Source organism: Penicillium malachiteum (assembly GCF_028827825.1).
Source record: "Penicillium malachiteum strain IBT 17515 chromosome Unknown utg000004l:1.0-4883003.0:1.0-4884900.0, whole genome shotgun sequence".
NCBI classification, from domain to species: domain Eukaryota; kingdom Fungi; phylum Ascomycota; class Eurotiomycetes; order Eurotiales; family Aspergillaceae; genus Penicillium; species Penicillium malachiteum.
In genome coordinates this window covers 1,996,238-2,015,289 of record NW_026643097.1, presented here as the reverse complement: position 1 = coordinate 2,015,289, position 19,052 = coordinate 1,996,238, and the positions used below count along the sequence as shown (strand labels likewise).

At 48.6% G+C, this 19,052-nt stretch overlaps 7 protein-coding genes across 7 annotated transcripts; 3 read left to right on the top strand and 4 right to left on the bottom strand.

Moving 5' to 3' along the window:
- Positions 1 to 219: 219 nt before the first annotated feature.
- Positions 220 to 1,657, top strand: N7483_008893 (CCDC90 family protein; the record flags this gene model as incomplete). The annotated part of the gene is made up of 2 exons (XM_057092320.1): positions 220 to 1,390; positions 1,473 to 1,657. The coding sequence occupies 2 exons, from the start codon at positions 220 to 222 to the stop codon at positions 1,655 to 1,657; spliced, it is 1,356 nt and encodes a 451-aa protein (XP_056943494.1).
- A 698-nt stretch (positions 1,658 to 2,355) lies between these two features.
- Positions 2,356 to 8,106, bottom strand: N7483_008892 (CCR4-NOT core ubiquitin-protein ligase subunit MOT2; the record flags this gene model as incomplete). The annotated part of the gene is given in 6 exon segments (XM_057092319.1): positions 2,356 to 4,507; positions 5,474 to 5,925; positions 5,936 to 7,646; positions 7,731 to 7,846; positions 7,927 to 7,993; positions 8,054 to 8,106. The coding sequence occupies 6 exon segments, from the start codon at positions 8,104 to 8,106 to the stop codon at positions 2,356 to 2,358; spliced, it is 4,551 nt and encodes a 1,516-aa protein (XP_056943493.1).
- A 407-nt stretch (positions 8,107 to 8,513) lies between these two features.
- N7483_008891 (complex I 30 kDa subunit family protein) lies at positions 8,514 to 9,524 on the top strand (the record flags this gene model as incomplete). The annotated part of the gene is made up of 3 exons (XM_057092318.1): positions 8,514 to 8,676; positions 8,755 to 9,404; positions 9,471 to 9,524. The coding sequence occupies 3 exons, from the start codon at positions 8,514 to 8,516 to the stop codon at positions 9,522 to 9,524; spliced, it is 867 nt and encodes a 288-aa protein (XP_056943492.1).
- Positions 9,525 to 10,219: 695 nt separating this feature from the next.
- On the top strand, positions 10,220 to 11,608 carry N7483_008890 (BUD22 family protein; the record flags this gene model as incomplete). Its single annotated transcript, XM_057092317.1, has 2 exons — positions 10,220 to 10,468; positions 10,529 to 11,608. The coding sequence occupies 2 exons, from the start codon at positions 10,220 to 10,222 to the stop codon at positions 11,606 to 11,608; spliced, it is 1,329 nt and encodes a 442-aa protein (XP_056943491.1).
- A 266-nt stretch (positions 11,609 to 11,874) lies between these two features.
- On the bottom strand, positions 11,875 to 14,697 carry N7483_008889 (Zn(II)2Cys6 transcription factor; the record flags this gene model as incomplete). Its single annotated transcript, XM_057092316.1, has 6 exons — positions 11,875 to 13,183; positions 13,244 to 13,875; positions 13,933 to 14,018; positions 14,073 to 14,338; positions 14,408 to 14,539; positions 14,612 to 14,697. 6 exons carry the CDS (start codon positions 14,695 to 14,697, stop codon positions 11,875 to 11,877), a joined length of 2,511 nt encoding a protein of 836 aa, XP_056943490.1.
- A 579-nt stretch (positions 14,698 to 15,276) lies between these two features.
- On the bottom strand, positions 15,277 to 16,329 carry N7483_008888 (putative proline utilization protein PrnX; the record flags this gene model as incomplete). The annotated part of the gene is made up of 1 exon (XM_057092315.1): positions 15,277 to 16,329. The coding sequence occupies one exon, from the start codon at positions 16,327 to 16,329 to the stop codon at positions 15,277 to 15,279; it is 1,053 nt and encodes a 350-aa protein (XP_056943489.1).
- Positions 16,330 to 16,978: 649 nt separating this feature from the next.
- Positions 16,979 to 18,470, bottom strand: N7483_008887 (uncharacterized protein; the record flags this gene model as incomplete). The annotated part of the gene is made up of 2 exons (XM_057092314.1): positions 16,979 to 17,837; positions 17,893 to 18,470. The coding sequence occupies 2 exons, from the start codon at positions 18,468 to 18,470 to the stop codon at positions 16,979 to 16,981; spliced, it is 1,437 nt and encodes a 478-aa protein (XP_056943488.1).
- Positions 18,471 to 19,052: the final 582 nt, after the last annotated feature.

The following is a 19,052-nucleotide window of genomic DNA, read 5'->3' as shown; positions in this document are numbered from 1 at the left end:
AGCTTACACCTTCGAAGGTTATGATATCCATGGGTGTTTGCACTCAAATCGAACAGCAAATAAACATTGGCACTAAGGTACTTGAGCCAATCACAGCGGACCTGAAGTATGACCCTAACCCGCTTATGTAATGGCTTCCGTTTCCGCGGGGGAGATCAACGTCACTCACACTTCGCCGACGGGAAATGTTTCTTACTCCTTTCAACCTCATCTTCAACCATGGCCACGCCCCGGCTCCCTTTTCTTTACCCTAATCTTATGCGCGCGGTCCGGGCATGTCAACCGAAGATATACCACTCCCCCCGATTCACACCTACCCGTTCCCGGTTCCATACAAGTCGCCGTCTGGGGCAACAAGCCTACCAACGACGCTATGGCCCAGCCGTTGCACCAAACATTCCTCCACCATATCCTCCAAAAGACGGCCCTCCCTCAGATGTAGCTGAGAATGCAGACGAAGTTTCCAAGGAGATTGAAAGTAAAGACGAGGCTTCTCCCCAACCAGAGCAATCGGCTGCACCACCACAATCGCAACCGCAGCCTGAGTCACCGCCAGCCGAACCGGAGATTGAGCCAGCCGAAGCAGCTGTTTCATCGTTATCTGACCAGGTGGAAGCTGAGTTGATCAAAGGCAACATCTTGATAGAGCTTGAACAAACCCTCGATCATGAACAAGAACAACACAAATCACAAGAGGATAAAGCTGAGGCCAATTCCTCGTCGCCTTCCGGTGACGTAGGAGAGGAGATGTCCCAAATGGCTCCATATGCGAACCGCAGTGCTTTCGATGAAGTCTATCATATGCCTTCCCCGTCGACCTACCTAACACCAACGGAGCCTCCGGATTCTGAAAGGCCGCCACATATGTCGCCGGCGCCTTATGTACACCATTTCGATACATACTCCCTTGTACAAGACCTCTCCGGTAGCGGGTTTACCAAGAAGCAATCCACGACAATCATGAAGGCTGTGCGGAGCATCCTACAAAATAACCTGGACTTCGCCAAACAAGGCTTGACGTCAAAATCGGACGAAGAGAACGAATCCTACCTGTTTAAGGCGGCTTGCTCTGAGCTCCAGCAGTCTCTCCAGATGGCAAGAAACTCCGAGGTTCAGCGACAGCGTGCTTCTCGAGGCCAACTGGAACATGAGACAGATATCCTGTCTCAACGCCTGAACCAGGAGCTTGCCGGCATGAAGGATGAGATCAAGGGCATGTTCAACGACCACAAGATGACCACCCGTGAGCATCAGCGCAGCATAGACACATCCGTGCAGGAGTTGAACTACAAAATTACTGTTTCACTCAACAGTGATGGCAAGAGCGAGATCGAAGGCTTGCGTTGGATTCTGACAAGACGTGCCGCTCTAGCAGTTGCTATATGTGCCTGTAGGTTTCCACTGTTACGGATATCTCCATCATTATTCGTATGTTTATAATTCAACGCCTGAATGCTAACATATTTTCTCAGTCATGATGATCGTCTTCCTCAAGTACGCTTCCACGCAAAAGGTACATGAGCCACCCAAGACCGTGAAAGAGGTCGAGAAGCCCGTCAAAGAAGCCGCCAAGGAAACCAGAGTCATTCATGAAACTGGGGGCCGAACTGAGATGCGCTCGATCTCTGAGATTCATCTCGGAGAGTCCTTGGGTTAATCGCTCTGGGTTATTCGAGACCTGGCACTAGTCTCCTTTCTTATTTTTTCTCTTTCCCACATTCAACGCCCCAGGTCATCCGTCCTTACGTCAGTTTTTCTCATTGCCCGCCGTCTCTCTAAGATGACGATTTGTATAACACCAATAGACAAAGATACCCCACATCATACATCGCTCAAGTCCCCATAGATTCCATTTTGTCAGAACATTTCGCTTTCTTAATATACAACAATATCAAATCAATTTCTATCCCCAACAACTCAAGTCTTCTTCAACCATGTGATCTTCTCAGGTAGATAGTTCTAAGCCCTTGAAACAGAACTTGAAGGATTGAACTACTTGGCAACCTTAAAATCTACAGGGCTACCATTATCTACAAGGCACTCTTTTGGGGGGTTTAATAATACATTAATTGATGCTAACGTAACTTGAATGCTACATACATGACATTGACAACTCATTCAATCCATCTGGGCAATCAGGACGGTAATTAATGAGTCAGACATCCAAAGTTGATCTGATTCTCATCCCCCGGCTTTTCACAGAAACTTGACGGAAACATAACATTGGGTTGACTTGCGGTTTTGGTACATCGTGTAGTGCGTATTTCTTTCATAACCTGAACGGAAACATAACCTTGATATCGTCTCATGATCAAGATCCTGTGAAGGATCTCGGAATTGAAAATTTATGTCGGACTAAGCTTCGGCTTTTTCGGCTGCAAGTGCGTGCTTTCGGCGTATTTCAGCTCCATAGAGCAACATATCATTAATCTTGAAGATTCCCTGATCCTGGTACTTCTTGGTGCGACGGAAGTTCGGTAGCAGTTTCTTTTCAGTGAGGTCGCATTCCTTGCGGCATCTTTCCAACTCCTTCGACGCCCAGGCACTTATGGCCTTCAGCTCCTCGAAGGACATACCCTCCAAGTCTTGAAGTGATGGAAGGACATCTAGAATTGGGTCAGGCTCGAAAAGACACGCAGTCTGCTCGTCAAACCAAGCCGTTTTTTGTGCAATTTCCTCTTCAGACATGTCACAAGGAGGGAGCGGAGGCATCTCGGGCAGTGTGGTGTCAAAATGGGTAAGTCGGTACAACGTTCGCTGGAACGTGTCGCTATCCGCGTCAGCGAAGACAAGATTGAATTTTTCCGGTGTGGCGAGAAGAGCCGACACTCCACCATTCACATTGACCTTGTCCTCTTGGTCAATGTATGGAATATGTTTTCCGTTACGTTTCACCTCCCGTTCAAGGTACAGCTGCTCGTTTGCCTCATCCAAGCATCGAAGGACAGTACCACGAGGGGTGATCATACAACGGTGTTTCGTAGAATCATGACCAACCTGGATTGGTTCACCACTCATAAGAGCCTTGCGTTGCTCTGCAGTAACCACATTGGGCTTCTTCATCAGTTCATAATCCTCGGCAGTAGATTTCATATCAGCGCGATCGCTGAGACGGGCAGGGTTGGCAATTGCCCAAGCATGAAGGTCGATGTGACCACATTCGTGCATTTCAGCAAGTACAACAGGAATGGACGGAGTTCTTTCCATGACAATGTCTTTGAAACTGCGACCCGTCCGCTCCGCATCTTCCATCGCGCGTCGGATGGTGTTGCACAGTGGCTCGTCATCATCCAAGTCATCGTCAGGTTCCTGATCCAGAGCAGCAGGCTCGGTCTCTGGCTCAGTTTGATCCACAGCTCTTCCCTTCCCCTTGTCTAAAGTGGTCGGAGGGTCAATATTCTCAGTGAATTCATTGTCACTCTTAGGGGCGCTCGCCTCGCCTGTAGCAAGCACTGCAGCTGTATGACCCGACTCTGTGGTGCTGGCAGGAGCCTTCTTGGTCTTGCGCTTACGACCCATTATGGGGGCTTGAACTGGAGCTTCATTGGCAGTGGCGGACTCTACCTTTTTGGCTTCGGCCTCTCTTGCCTTCTGGCGGCGTTCTTTCTTTGCTTGACTCTTTGTCATTGCGCGAACAGGGGCAGAACCAATGCGACTAGAGGAGGCTGGAGGCGAATTGGAGCGAGAGACTGAGGTTGATGGATAGAGATCGGCCTCAGATCCAAGATAACCAGGTGTATCCGGTCTGCTGGTAGACGACAGACTCTGTCGTCGAGAGTCTGGCTTGCCCATTCCTGTAACAGAGGCCGCTACAGAAGGAGCAGTTGGAATGCGCGAAACTTCCGGCTTTGGTGTTTCCACAAGACGGAGAATGCGCGCCTGGCGAGGTGCTGAGGAATCTGAAGCGCGGGAAGTGGTGGTGAGGGGAGTATTCGGACGTGATGCAACTGCTGAAAATGAACCAGGAGCAGCTACAGAGGTAGCAGACAGTACACGCTCAGATTTGCGGGGAGAGGATTCGTGCATAGAAGATGGGGTAGGCAACGCAGCAGGACTATCAATTCCACCTGACTGGTGGTCTGTCTTTTGTAGACCATGAAGGTTACCGAGGATGTCTGTTTTGGCGGTAACACGAGGCTTACGAACTGACTTAGCCACAGGAGATCCAAGTGATACCTGCGAGGAGTCCTTAGTCCGAGCTGATGAAGCCTCTGCACGTGTGCCCACTTCGGGACTGATTGGGCGCGAATGAGATGGTGTGCCACCGAAGCCTGGAGGGACTATGGGTGCAGGAGAAGGTGGCTTCGAAGACTCTCTTTGGTCTTGAAAGACCGGATGAGCGTGAGGCAAAGGAAGACCAGGAGGGAGACTGGGGGTTCCTGCACGCCCACTAGAATCGTTGGAGATCTGTGACTTCAAAAAACCGAAAGTATCAACAGGCTGGCTCTCCTTAGGCTGGGCGCCCAAGGGAGGGAAATCATCATCCACTACTCGAAACCAGTTAGTGCTAGATTCATAATGAGAGGACATTGCGGAAATGGGAGTTGAGGATAGAACGAAGAGACAACGCATGGGAGAAGAGGTGATGGTAGAAGATCGAAGCCTGGTGGAGACAGAAACACGCTGCAAAAAGTAAACGAGTCACCAAAGTCTCGGCGAGTCCCGAACAACAACGCACGACTAAGCAAAAGCAAACGCTTATGGGCAGACTATGCAGGATACAGGTGGGCCAACAGATAATTACACGATGGGCACTGACCCGTTCGGGCCAGATACAATCAGGGATAGGGAGTCTATGTAGACAGTAACAGTGAGACAACTGGTTTCGAATAAGACCCTGTTCCAGCTGGTGATATCAGGGCAGGGAGGTCTTAACGTACATTAATCAATGCGTAGACCATCCACGGTCATCAAGACGCTGTAGATAGTTTGGAATGCAAAGATCCTCATGCAACAAGAGGAAAGGACGAAGAACATGAAGGGAAATACCAGCCGCCAGTAGAAAATAAAGCCCATAAAGACATGCAATATGTCCACAAAATGCGGAAAGAAAAGAAACAAAAAGTATCAAAGACACCATGGACCGGGAGAAGAAGGTAAACCGGAAAAGCATTCGCAGAGGAAAACATTAAGACAAGAGACCATCACAACACACCGATGGCATACCAGCCGACTGTGTTGATCCGTGTTGCTTCACAACCCTGAAAGAATAAAGTAAAACATAATACAATCCCGGTGTATCATGGTGAGAATAGCAACGCAGAATTGGAAATATTGTCAAGGGGATGATTGGAGGCCCAACAAGTGCATAGGGAAAAGAAGGAAGAAAAGAAAAGATTCATGAGCAGAGAAGTGCACGCACATAAGATGCAGTCGGAATTCATAAGATGTAGGGTAAGAGGAAAGTGAAAGGGGATAAAGAGAAATCACATTTGGGAAAGGGAATCAATAGCGGCTCAACCCACTGCCATACATCATTGGAGGATTGTACCCACCTTGACCCTGACTCCCATACAACACTTGACCAGCAGTGGCGTTGGCACCGACCTGATGCATTCTCGCCTGTAAAATGCTCGGGTCCGCAAGATCTACTACACCACCTCCACCGGAGGAAGTGTTAGCGTGTCTCTGCTTCTTCCCCTTCTTTTTCTGCTTCTGTGAGCCACCAGAGTCAGGTGTTACACCTGCCTGGGGCCCATAGAAAGAGCTGAGAAGGCCATTGACGGGAGTCAGGGGAGGTGGGGTTTGGTGCTGTTGAAGGAAAGGGAACATGAACTCACGCTTTGCGGCCTCCTGGCCCTGCACACCACCAACATTTGTACCACTTCTGCCTCGCAGTAATTCACGCATCAATTCAGGGGTCGCATCTTGCTTTCCTAAGTTTCCTCCCAATCCGGCATTGACGTTTGAAGTAAAACCATGACCCTGAGCGAACATTCCTCCTCCACTGATCGGGGGAGTTCCGGCGGTCTTTAATCCAGGAGGGGGGGCCCTGCACACCACTGGCATAGAAGCCACTCGCGAGTGCGTGTTGGGGGCTCGGGGCAGAGAGCGGATTCGGGATACCAGGTTGTTGCATTTGGCTCAACATCCGGGCATTGCTGATATTCTTAGTGTTGACATCGCCGGAGAAGGGAAAGCGGGAGGATTGCCGATTCTGAGCTTGAAGAGCATTGTACTGAGCCATCTGGCTCTGCAAAAGACCTTGGCGAAGCTGTGCAGCCTGATCAAGGGCAGCTGTGCTCATAGGATCAGCCAAGCCAGCCTGCTGGTTGCCCGCGGATTTCAGAAGCATCAATTGCTGTTGTTGAAGAGGTGTCAAGCTGCGACCAGCCAGGTTAAGCCCTTGAAACTGGTGACTTGTAGCCGAGACGGGGGAGCCAACGGTCGAATTGTCAGCAGTACCTTGCTGAGAAGGGGGTTGAATGGCACCGTGGCTTTCGCGAGTTTGACGACCACGGGGAGGGTTAGCATCCTCCGGCTCTCCACCGAGCTGTAAACTTCCAGCCTCTCGAGTATCCTCCTCTGCTACAACTGTCTGTAGAAGTTCTTGGTCGCGCTTTGACCGCTCCTGTTCTGCTTTCTCACGCATGGCCCGGCGCTTGACACCACCGTAAGGATCGATAAACGAGGGATAGTTTTGAATGTGTTTGATTTCCTCCGGGGGAAGATCAGCCGGGGAGAATATGAAGCGAAACTCTGGAGACATCAAATCCTTAACAAGTGTATCAAAGGGACTAGGTAATTCCGGTGCAGGATTTGAACGCCTTGGTTCGATTGGACTTGTCGGAGATCGGGTATCGACTGGTGAGGGGGCTTCCTGCACAACCTGGGTGATAGGTGATGGCTTCTCAACACGCTTCGGTTCTTCAATGGTGGTGATTGATGTTGCAACCGTTACACTGGCCGGGCGGGGGCTCTGAGATGCTTGACTTCCAGTTAGACTAGCTCGTCGGGTTCTGATGGCAGCATCCTTATTGGCCCAGCTCGCAGAGGATGGAAGTGCAGGTCCGTCTGGAACAGCCGATCGTCCACTAATAGAATCGTCCTTGCTTGGTTGCCGGCGCATGGCTTGAGAAATAGGCTGCGCAGGGCGAGGGAGGGGAATAGTCGGGTGATGCTGACGTTGACTAGATATGGTGTTCATAGATGACAGATCAGAGCGACTGTAACTTTCACTGTCTTCGCCAGTCTCATGTAAGAAGGTGCAGTTGCGGTTGTTGCATTGCTCATTGCGCAGGAAAGACGAGCAATATTTGGTCGTTCCATACTGAGCCCGGAGAACACGATCGCCGTTAGACGAACCATCCACCGCGCCGATGCAAGTCGCAGCATCAAGCTTCCGAGAGAAAGTCACATAAACACCAATTCCCTGGTGAGGATTGCCACCAGGCTTGGCTTTGCTAACCACAATCTTCTCAATATCTCCATATTGACCAAAGTATTCTCTGCCCCGCAGTGTCTGTAGGAGTTGATTCTCATCGCGAATGGTTGGGTTAAGGCCGATGACATAAACCAGGTTCTTCTGCACAACACGAACACCTGCCAGATTCTTGCGACTGGATGCCTCGATTTCGCGTTTTTCGGCCTCCTTTTTCTTGGCGGCGGCGGCCTTGCGGTGCTTCAAGGCGAGATCGGCTTTAAACCTAAATAGTACAATAATTGCTAGTGGTCAGTATGACGGATGCAAATTTTGTTTCAAAAACTGCATTAGTTAACTTTGCACTCACTCTTCGGCGTCGGGAATCTTGTATTGAATGGTACTATCATCGTAGGGACGGCGGCAATTTGGGCATCGACCCTCCTCGCTATGGGTTTTGATATTGTTGTAGCAAAATTGGCAAATCTGGGTCAAATGTCAGAAACGAACAAATGAATGCAAAGGATGATCGTGATGAGGTAACGGTTTGTCGGGGCTGGATGTACCTGATATCCGCAGGGACATGGCTTAAAGTTCTTGTCGGAAAGATCGAACTCTTCGATACAAAGGGGACTTGAGAGGTCAGTTAGAATCACATGTTGTTAAAACTCATCCAATATAGTCACAGCATACCAAAACTCATCGTCATCATCGATGACCGAGTCAATCTGTTGGCGACTGGACATGGTCGCGATGAAAACTGTGCGAACGGGGAAGGCAATCCGGGAATCTTAAAACGCGGGCACCCAATCGAATCGGGTATGGAAACGGAAAATAGACTTGAAGACGTTACTCCAGAAGCGTTAAACAAATGAAGAAAGGAACCCGCAATTAGGAAAAGGAAAAAAAGAGGAAGGGAAAAGAGGGGGGGTAGTTGAAGATCGTGGGGATACGGCAAGGTGAGAAGAAGGAAGGAAATTGAAGCGCGGCTTCATTTTGCTGGCATTACCCGATATCGCCTAGCGCATCCCTGCTTATATCAGCATCACGTGATCTGGGAAGGTTCAACCAGTCAAGCATCTCAGAATCCACCTTACGAACGTCGTGCCTTTTGTTCCCCCCTCTTGTCCGTAGCCATTGCTATCCCACCACAATGGCATCTGCACGTTCTTTGATGCGCCTGGGAGCTGGCCGCTCCATGGCCCCAGCCTCAAGGTCCATGGTCCAACGCGCCTTCTCCTCTTCTGCTCTGCAATATGCTGCTAAGGCGCCGACACAACCGGAGCCAGAAAACATGCGCCAGGCTCAACGGCCTCGTACGTGATCATTCTTAGCCAATTGGACTGGACACAGTTTTCATATGATTGAAATTAACATGTTTTACGTCATATCAGCTCAGGGTCCCCTCCGTGCTCCCGTCCTCAACCCGGCCGACAAGTACCAGGACAAGGCCGATGGCCTTCACGCCTACGGCCAGTACATCATGTCCTGCCTTCCCAAATATGTCCAGCAATTCACTGTTTGGAAGGATGAGTTGACTGTGTACACACCTCCCGCCGGTGTTGTTCCCGTCATGAGCTTCCTCAAGAACCACACCTCCGCCGAGTACACTCAAATTTCCGATATCACCGGTGTCGATTTCCCTACCCGTGACCAGCGTTTCGAGGTTGTGTACAACCTTCTTAGTGTTCGCTACAACTCTCGTATCCGTGTCAAGACCTATGCCGACGAGGCCACTCCTGTTCCCAGTGTTACTGGTCTGTTCGAGGGTGCTTTGTGGTACGAGCGTGAGGTCTACGATATGTTCGGTGTTTTCTTCAGCGGCCACCCCGATCTACGCCGTATTATGACCGACTACGGCTTCGATGGTCACCCTCTCCGCAAGGACTTCCCCTTGACCGGTTACACCGAGCTACGCTACGACGAGGAGAAGAAGCGTATTGTCATTGAGCCCCTCGAGCTGACCCAGGCTTTCCGTAATTTCGAGAGTGGCTCTACTTCTTGGGAGCCTGTTGGTGCTGGTGACAACCGGACACCTGAATCGGTAAGTCGTATTCCGAGGTCTTCCATTTGACGTCAAGGTCAATTACTAACCTCAATCTGTCTATAGTTCAAGCTCCCTACTCCTAAGCCCGAGCCGCCCAAGGAGGAGGAAAAGAAATAGAGGGGCTTGTACGCGTATCAATTTTCTTTGCAATGTCTGTATATACAAATCGTTAATCGATGGTGTTTTTTGGTCACCACCAGTTCTTCGGCCGCCATGTGAGGCGTCTACTCCTAGCAGTAATTAGCCGTGGACGTATGTATGCACTCAAATTCCCTCGGCCTGGATATCTCCAAGGGTGTTGAGGTGTAATATCCAATGCAAACAACTTGAACCTCGGGATAACATTTGAACACTGTGACCCTCGAAAATGGATCAAGTTTGGATTAGTAGGTATTGGACCTTAGGCTCGGAATATACTATAGTAGATCAGACTACTACTACTAGTAGGTAGTACCAGGTATTACTCATAATATTATGAATCTACTCATCCGAAGCGTCTACTTTATACTAAATCACTGAGCCTTCCCCTCTGATAATTTTCCCACTCGATTCAAGTTTGTTTCTACAGCTACGTAGTATACTAGGTTGTCCGAGTCTAGCCTGGATATACAAGTGGAGATAGGCGGAAAGACCTGGCAATTCGAGTGACTGGCAGAAAAAAAAAGTTGCGGAACATTTAGACGCTTGATACATGAGCGAGCCACTACACACAAAACCGCAATTTACAGAACAACCTGCGAACAACTACCTGGGTTGTTGTATTTCGATCTTTATTTGTGAAGGATCTTGGGTACCCATAAATCACTACTAAAATGCCCAAGCGCAAGCTTTCCGATCTCAACGGCTCCGAGCCATCGGGCGGCGCTAAGACTCGCAAACTCTCGATGAAAGCAGTCCGACTCACAAACAAGTTCGATCTAAGCGTACAGATCCTCATCAAAGGACTTAAAACCGCTCGAGGATTCGAAAGACAGAAGCTCAGTCGGCGAGAGAAAGCCGCGCGGACACCCTATGATTCTACGGTATTAGCACGACTGGGTGAAGAAGTGGATGCGCTAAAGGTAGGTGATGAAATTGAGATTATATTTGGTAAATCAAATATTCATTAACTTGCGCAATAGAAACTGGATTACCAAGCCACCGCAGAGCGATACCTGTTTAAGCAACTTTCCAAGACGAAGCGGATTGCGGAGTCTCCGATTTTCCAAGAATTCCTACAGGAGAAGAATGTATCCACTGAGGGTCCGAAGAGTACCGCGGAGGCCAACATCCTGGCTCGATTATTCAAATCCACGCCCGTGAAGAATGTGTTACCGACTATGTTGGCCGAGATTCGGAAATTATTGGGAATAGAGGACATACCAGCTGGAAAGCAGGACAAGACATCAGCTAAGAAAGATGTGCCGAAAAAGGAGAAGACTGAGAAACCCGTGCGCCAGAAGAAAGAAGTTTCTGTATCTGGATCGGAGTCTGAGGGCGAGGAAGTACAGAGAGGAGAATTGGATGTTTCGGGAGATGAGTCTGGTGTTGAGGATTTCGCGGAGTTTGATTCACGGTTAGCGCCAGACTCTGACGCAGAGGAATCTGATGGTGAGGATGACGAGGAGAACGATGGGCGCGCCCTCGATGATATCTCTGATTCTGTTTCTCGTTCGCCATCTCCCGACTTCTCAGGAGAAGAATCGGAAACCTCTCCACCTCCTAAAAAGACCAAGGCTAGCAAAACCTCTTCTGCCCCAGCACAAAGCACGACATTCCTTCCGTCCCTCATGATGGGCGGTTACTGGTCTGGATCCGAATCAGAAGCGACGGACGTTGAAGAAACTGTTGCTCCGCCTAAGCGTAAAAACCGCATGGGTCAACAGGCTCGTCGTGCTCTCTGGGAGAAGAAATACGGTGAAAAAGCGAACCACGTGCAGGCGGAGCAGATTAGCCAGAAATACAACAGAGATAACGGCTGGGACTCAAAGAGAGGAGCGACTGGTGGTTCTGGGAGAGAAAATCGTGGCGCACGTGGTGGTGATTCAGGACGGCCGCTCAATCGTTCAGAGCGTCGTCGCGCTGGTATCCCGTCAACAGGACAGCATAAACAGCCTACAAAGGATGATTCAGGACCTCTTCACCCTTCATGGGAGGCAAAGAAGAAACTCAAGGAGCAGACTACTGCAACCTTCTCAGGAACGAAGGTTACGTTCGATTAGGAATATTTTCATTAATTGTGTACGAGCGTTCAATATCATTTCGCGATGACCAAAAACAAATACTGGCTTTCTTCAATATAATGGTAGTTCTATGTCCGCCGCGATCAAAAAGATAAATCAGTACGATCGTGCTAGCATTGAACAGCGAATAGATGTTTTGTAGGAACGGTTTCCAACTTGAAGACGTGGTATATTGAAGAAAATACGAGATGAATTGTTCAAGATAATCGCTAACGCTAATATCAATTTCTTGGACCATCAAGCTATCACTCATTCATGAACTGTAACCAGTGTGAATCCGTACTTCCAGTTGGAGTCTTCATCTCTGCACCCACCATACCAGAGGGATTACCCTGGTTGTCCGTCTCAAAACAAGGAATAGCAGTAAACTCTCCGAGTTCCTGCGGGAAGTTTGACACGAAATGATCGAAACCAAAATGAGGTATCTGCGAAAGTGATTGATGTGACAAAGAGAAGTTATCTGAAGTAGAAATACCCCCATCTGGGATATCGCCATTCAGAATCTCCTGATCAGGTCCCCCGATGACAGGATCTGAGCTATTGGTATGGGCAGGGAGAGAAACAGTTGATGGTGTAATAGGTATGCCAGAAACAATAGCATCGATGCCTAGTGGGGCTGGGGCGTGAGAGACCAGGTCTTGGCGAATACCAATATCTGTCCCAGTGTAAGGTTCCTGCTGCTTCCAAGATGATGCTGTGCCTGGGGATACAGGGCCGGTTTTCCATAGCATCTCCCAGTTCTTGAAACGATCATAGGCTGACTCAAGGGAGCCACCATTACTATGCGCTTGCTGGGACTCACTCCACATTTCAAGTCGACGGATTGCCCGCTCTAGTGCTTCGATGACACTAACGGCTGATCGAGCGGAGCCGACACCCATCGACATGATCTTGATCAAGGATATACCCTGTTCCAAGGCAGCACCAAGTCGCTCAGTGCGCTTGGCTAAACCTTGTGCCAGTATGACCAGAAGAGCTGCACGGCATGAGCTGAATTCCGTGAATGATGCACGGGCGAGGCCGGTCTCATCTCGGAGTAGCCTGCACAGATCAATGATTTCCAGTGCGGCTTCAACACAGTCAGTTACGAGAATAGCTCGGTTCTTCGAAATTCCCGACGGGCCCTTCAGTGGTTGGGGTGGTGTTTGCTGGAGAGCTTTAATATTGCTGAAGAGGAACGGCCGCCCAATGAAGATCCGGGTGAGACAATAATCGAGTTTCAGGTGTACGTTAGACCTGAACAATGGACCACTGGGGTTCAGGTCTCGACAGCTTGTTTCTTCGGGTAGTGTAGACCACCACTCAACGAGGTGTTTCCGAATGTTGAGCAGTCGTTCAAGACAATCTTGCTGTTGACCCTTTGGAAATGTTCGCAAAGAGGAGATTTCGTTCGAAACCTGCCCAAGTTTCAGTGTCAAAGTAATTAAGGTTACCATATTGGTATGATTAGACGGCTGCGCCGCTGGCATTAATTCTGGGAAATCAAGAGGCAGCGGAGCATCGACGTCTGCATCTGCTAGAGAGGCTGGCCTTCCGTGAAGAATGCTAATACGCCTGTTTTTTTTGTTAGGATATTGCTCAGGAACCCTCGGGGTGGATCAATTGATGACTCACTTCTCAATGGTGTAGGCTGTCCAGAAAACTCGATTGCGTATTTCTACAATTCTGGGGGACAGGCCTTCACCGTGGTATCTTCGATGCATTCCATTTTGAATAGCCAGTTTGAGGGCCAGCCCAAAATATGTATAACATAGACCAGAGGTATCCAATGGAAGTAGGTAAGTTCCAATCAAAAGACAGGCCTGAACACTCCGCACAGATGCCGTGGCAATGATGTCTGGGAGGAGTTTAGAGGCAAACTGGTAGAATGTGAGACCAACTTCATCTTCCGAGAAATGGTGGTCTTGGTTAGCAGCGGCATCAGACGGTAAGCAGTTAACAGGAGTGGGAGACTCCATATGTGCAAATTGTGTGCCAACGGCCAATACCATCAGAATGGCACAAACAGCGCCAGCATCATCAGATGATAAGCTAGATGGATTGGTATAGCAAATATTTAGTTTATCGCAGAGCCAATCCTCTTCAACGTAGAAGTTATTGGTTTGTGCATATTTGAAGAATATTTGAACCAGGAATTCTGCCACATAACGGGGAGGAAGACAGGTAATTGAAGACGAGAGCGATGATCCCGACTGAAGCTGTGTAGCTCGCCAACGCTCCTCGAACGGTTCAACCTCAGAGGATGCCTAGAACGAGAATTAGTCTCATGACATGAAAGTTATAGGGCAAGATGAGGCCATTACTTCCGGAGCCGCAGTTTTCATCCATTCGTCAATTTGCTTCCTAATTTTCATAGAGAAGTTCAAATATGAAAATTCACCAGAGTACTCTGCCGTTGACCATGTTAGTAAATGGTTAGATATTCTAGGGGAAAGTCACCTACGAGTACTATTGTCAGGCAAAGCCTTAATTGTGAAATCCTCTTCATCAATAGCCAGGTCCTCTAGTTCATTAGAGTCTACCCTTGTGGAACGCGTATCAGATGCAGAATCTCGATGTTTTGTCTTAAGATCCTCAGCGGCCTGACGCAGCGATTGAATATCGAATGTGAGATCGGGGGCATAATAAGATAAGATGCGTTCCATATAGCGCACACGTTCTGCTTCTGCGATCTCATGTCGACTATGAGAAGCTGCGCGTTCGAGTAATCTGTTCCCGCATTTGCGGCCTGTCAGCACTCCGCCTTTATGGGATCCTTTCCACACCGCCACAACTTACGAAACAGACGACGATCGGTTCTTTTCATTCGGATCGATATGAGTGAAATTACATTGTCGACGATAGCGAAGACAACGACGGCACGGAACACCTCCTTCGCACTTCTCTTTCACTCTGCGACAGCCATCACATCTGTACGAACCCGAATGGTATTAGCCGGGACTCAGTCCGTTATGGATGCGTATAAATTGAGGATCTTCATACGCTCTGACCGCTCGTTTGCGATTCTCTTCTGCAACACGCTGGCGTTTCTGCTGCGGTTGGGGAGTATTCGAGGTCGAGTCGTCCATTCCGGGCGGTTTTAACGGGGAGGTTAGCCAAGCATGGCCTGCGGGGGTATGAAAGCGGAGACAATGGCCAGTGCTGGTGGAATAGACTTGCTTCAGTGATTTTCTTTTGCCAGGAACAGTCAATTAGCGGTGTTGGAGAAGCAAGCGGGGGAATAAGTTGGAGAGCAAAACGGAAGTCGGGAAAGGAAATGAGTCGCACTTATCGGCTCTGATAGCGTCCCCGCATAAAAGCCTGTGCCCCATTGCCCCAGAACTGGTCTTGGTACATTGGTTCATGCACGATTTTTATTTTTATTTTCTCGACTAGTAGTTTTTCATATTCTACCGCATGAATCTGCATATTCTAGTGGAAGTCAATAGTTGGGTAGACCTACTTTTGAGTCATAGTACTACTTTGAATAGTACTCCTATTTCTCTGATCTATATCCGTACTAGTCATCGATGGTTGGACAGAAAGACTCGGAGTCTCGGACGCTACTCGAGGAATATTCCTTTGAAACTCTTTATATAGAATTTACCCCAAAAGACTAGGGTCTTGTAAAAGCAAACGTGAATTTGAAATAGACGCTGATCATCTCTCTAAAACCCATCAACATTTGTCCCCAGACCTTCCTCCTTTCCAATATCAAGCAACTTCTTCCCAACTAGAAGATCCATTAACCCCATTCCCACGCATTTAAAAATCACATTACAATCAGTCGGAATCTCAATTGTATCCGATGACCCTTGTGCCCCAAGAATATCCCCCATCTCCAAAAGCTGGTCTTCAGTAATGCCTGCCGTGATCAATTCGCCCGACTCTTCCAAGCAAGCCGATTTAGAATCCACATAGATTTTTCCTCCACCCGAAAGTAGAGTCTCCGTATCAATCTCATGCATATGTGGCTTATAAGATCCAATAAGTGAGATAAAGCGTTGCTTAGGTGCTGACTGTAGGGCCGAAAAGCTAAAGTTAGGCTCGGTAGATGGCGTGCAGCTGAAAATCACATCAGAGGCCTGTAATTCTTGCAGAAGCCGGTCCTCATAATCCGCAGCTCCTTCTTTGGCAAATGTGCTGAATGTGATTTGAGGGTAGCGTTTCCGTAGGTCAATCAATACATCGCCCTCCATTTCGTCCAATCGTTGGCGACCACGGTTAATGAACGTGACGCGGCGGATGAGATCGGGGTAAAGTAATAATGCAAGACGAGCGTGCCATTCGGCTTGACGGCCTGAACCAATGATGAGGATGTTCTCTTTGTGAAGACTGCTGCAGCGTACGAAAAGGATCATGGTTGCTAGCGCTGTGCGGAACGCTGTTACTTCTGATGCAGCGAGAAGACCAAGTAATCGGCCTTCAGGGGAGAAGACATTGATCGTTCCCTGGATTCCATTCCTTCCAACCGTAACGACTTTAACGGCTGTACTGGCAGTGTCGGAGATCGGCATGAAAATACAGGAGTTGTTGTCCCTGGTTGCGAAGACCGTGCGAAGGGGTTGATGGATCAATTTCTCTGATGCTGGGATTGTCGGTTTGGATTCAGCAGAGTATACTGTGAGTGCGTTACCAAGGGCGCTGATAAATTCGTGGCATTGCTTTTGTGTTAAACCCCGGAAGACACGGGTCACATCTGGCTCAGAGAGGATATGCATGGTGCTGAATTGAAAGTGTGTAAAAGTTCAGGTTGATTCAATCACTCGGTATGTGGTATTGAACTGAAAAAGCAGAGTTAGTAAGAGGGGGAAGAAGGAAGAAGATATACTGGCTAGCAAGTTAAGAACATCTTACTTCCAAGGTTGTAATCCAGATCTAGGAAAACTTGAATACTTACAATTAATTCTCGATGGATGGGTATTTGTGATAATTCTTGATGTGAAGATTCAAATTATCTCGGGTTGAGTAAATGTAGGGTGGGATGAGGGGGGTCCGATGATCGCAAGTCCGCGGCGAGACAGTGTGGGGGTGCCGAATGGACGACCTAATCTATACTAATCTATGCTAACATCCCCACAAATGCACAATTGGGAGGACGTTCCAAACTTACGAATCTCCGATGCAATACGAGATCAAGTGAATAATAATGATATATTCCAGCTATCATTAGGGGGGAAACAAAAACGTGAATCATTAAACGCTAACGCCTTTCTCAGATGCTTTGAGCAGGCTTGAATACAATGGGGACAAAACAGCACCGTCTTGAAACCTTGAAAAGGCGATCAAGATGTTAAAAAGGGATCTCAAATGACCGCCAATCCAACGAAAAAATACCGCTCATTCAAAATAAAATTCAATCGGGTATCATTAGTTGCGACGGCTGATCACACCACGGCAGCGGCGTTTCAGCTCACCGAACATGGCCACTCGGGAGTCCTTGGTGCGCCCAACAGCTTCGGTATTCTCGACAGCACGACGCAAGAGGAATCCCATACACTCCTTCACCGAGCCCCAAGTCAAAAGCTTGAACACATTAGGGGCCGCCATTGGGGTGACACCCATACTAGACTCAGCGCTCTCAAACCCTTGAAGAAGCTCACAGCTTACTTCATCGGCCATACCCTGAAGCTGTGCATAGCTCAGGTCAACACCATAATCTTCTCCATTGGTAACCTGTTGCATGCGGAGAACATGGGCCTTGCGTACGGATTCACGGTTGTGTGTAGCAATAATAACATCCACCGGGGGGAGCTCAGCAGGTGTGTCAGGGGAGGGACGTTTCAGCATAGAATTGTACTTGCGAGTCAGAAGGGACTCGACAATTTCGTCGTAACATTTATCGGTATCCTCCTTCTTGGCCCAGATCAGCTGGCGAGGCTCCGTCTTCATGTAAGCACCACGAACAAGCTTAACGCCCAAAGTATATCCCTCGCTGCGAGCAGTCTCAAGATGACGTGCCAGAGTTACAGGTGTAGATTTGAGGTAGCCTTGGTAGGTACCGTAGAAGATGGCACGCCCCGGAGTCTGCGAATTGCAGTACTTCTGGTATTTCATAATCCAAGCTTCAATACCGGGTTGAACAGCCTGTTCCTCGGCATCGACCAAGAGGCGTACACGGCGAGAAATTGCCAAATCACAGATTTCTTGGATAGAGGAGTTCATGAATTCGGTTGGCGGAGCCTGTTTCTGGAGCAGGCGTAGGGCGTCGATACCCATTCCGGTGAACCTAGTAGGGAACATTAGGATTCTGTTTCCCGGAGGAAAGGCGAACATCAACTTACTTCAAGGCAACAAAGTCACCTTCCTGTGCCATATCAACGGTTTTCAAAGTACCATCCAGCCATGTCTCAATCTCAGCAAGGGCAGCCTTTGCGTCATAGGCCTTCTGGTTCTTTTCAACCAAAACCTCACGAGCATAACCAAGCAGAACACCACGGCATCCCAGATCCTTAATGTGTCGGATAGACTTTTGAACCTCGACCTTGTTCTCACCAGCGTTGAACTGCTTGTACACGGTGTGTTTAACAAAAAAGTTCAGAACTGGGTTCTTGGCAACATCCCAGAGTGCAGAGCGAGGATGAGCCAGCAAGGATAAGGTGTAAATGCATGGTTTGAGGAGAAGTGGCGATGAGGAGACCGATAGCACTAATAGGGAGCGCAAAACAGATGACAGGGGCAGCTTGGCAAGTGGTGCAGCCAGAGCCTTTCGGGGTAGAGCAGGTGCTGCTGGTGACAGGGACGGCAAGATGCTGTTTGCCGCCATGGAGGACTTCACATTACCAGTTCCACTGACAAGTCGGGTGCTGGAATGACTGGTACCCTTGACGCGGGGCACGCGTACCGAACGAGCAGCTTTCATCTATTTGATAGTGGCAAGAGGTTTGTTTTAGGTGGGAATAAGCTGAGAGAAAATGAGGAATAAAGATAGATGTGAGGAAGGGTTTCTTTCTCCAACAAGGAAGAATAACAGTAAGGAGAAATAAAGATGAGAACCAAGGTTGCGACGAGATAAAGATTGAAGTCTTGATAACTATTATAGGATATTGATTGGGCAAGGACCGGTGGCAAGCGCCTGCCACCGGTACGGTGTGACCTCTCAGCACTATTACCGGTAGGCCACTCCCGTCTCAAATCTAGGTACATTGTTCCATAAAGAAAACTATTATTCATAGAATGAACATTTTTTTGAAGTAGATCCATACAGGCCCTCCCGAACTAAGTAGCCCCACTACCCGATATTCTCGAATCTCGGCATCAGGGTATTCTAATAGTTTCACTTCTTTCATGAAAAGGATTTCTTTCAATTTCGCCACCAAATTCGAAAGCTTATGAGAGGCTCTTGGTAACATGCATGAACGCATCATATGGTATAAGATTCCCTGATAAGCTCGAGATGTCAGCTGAGCAAGTTCATGTACAAATGCGGGCCGGTTTGATAATA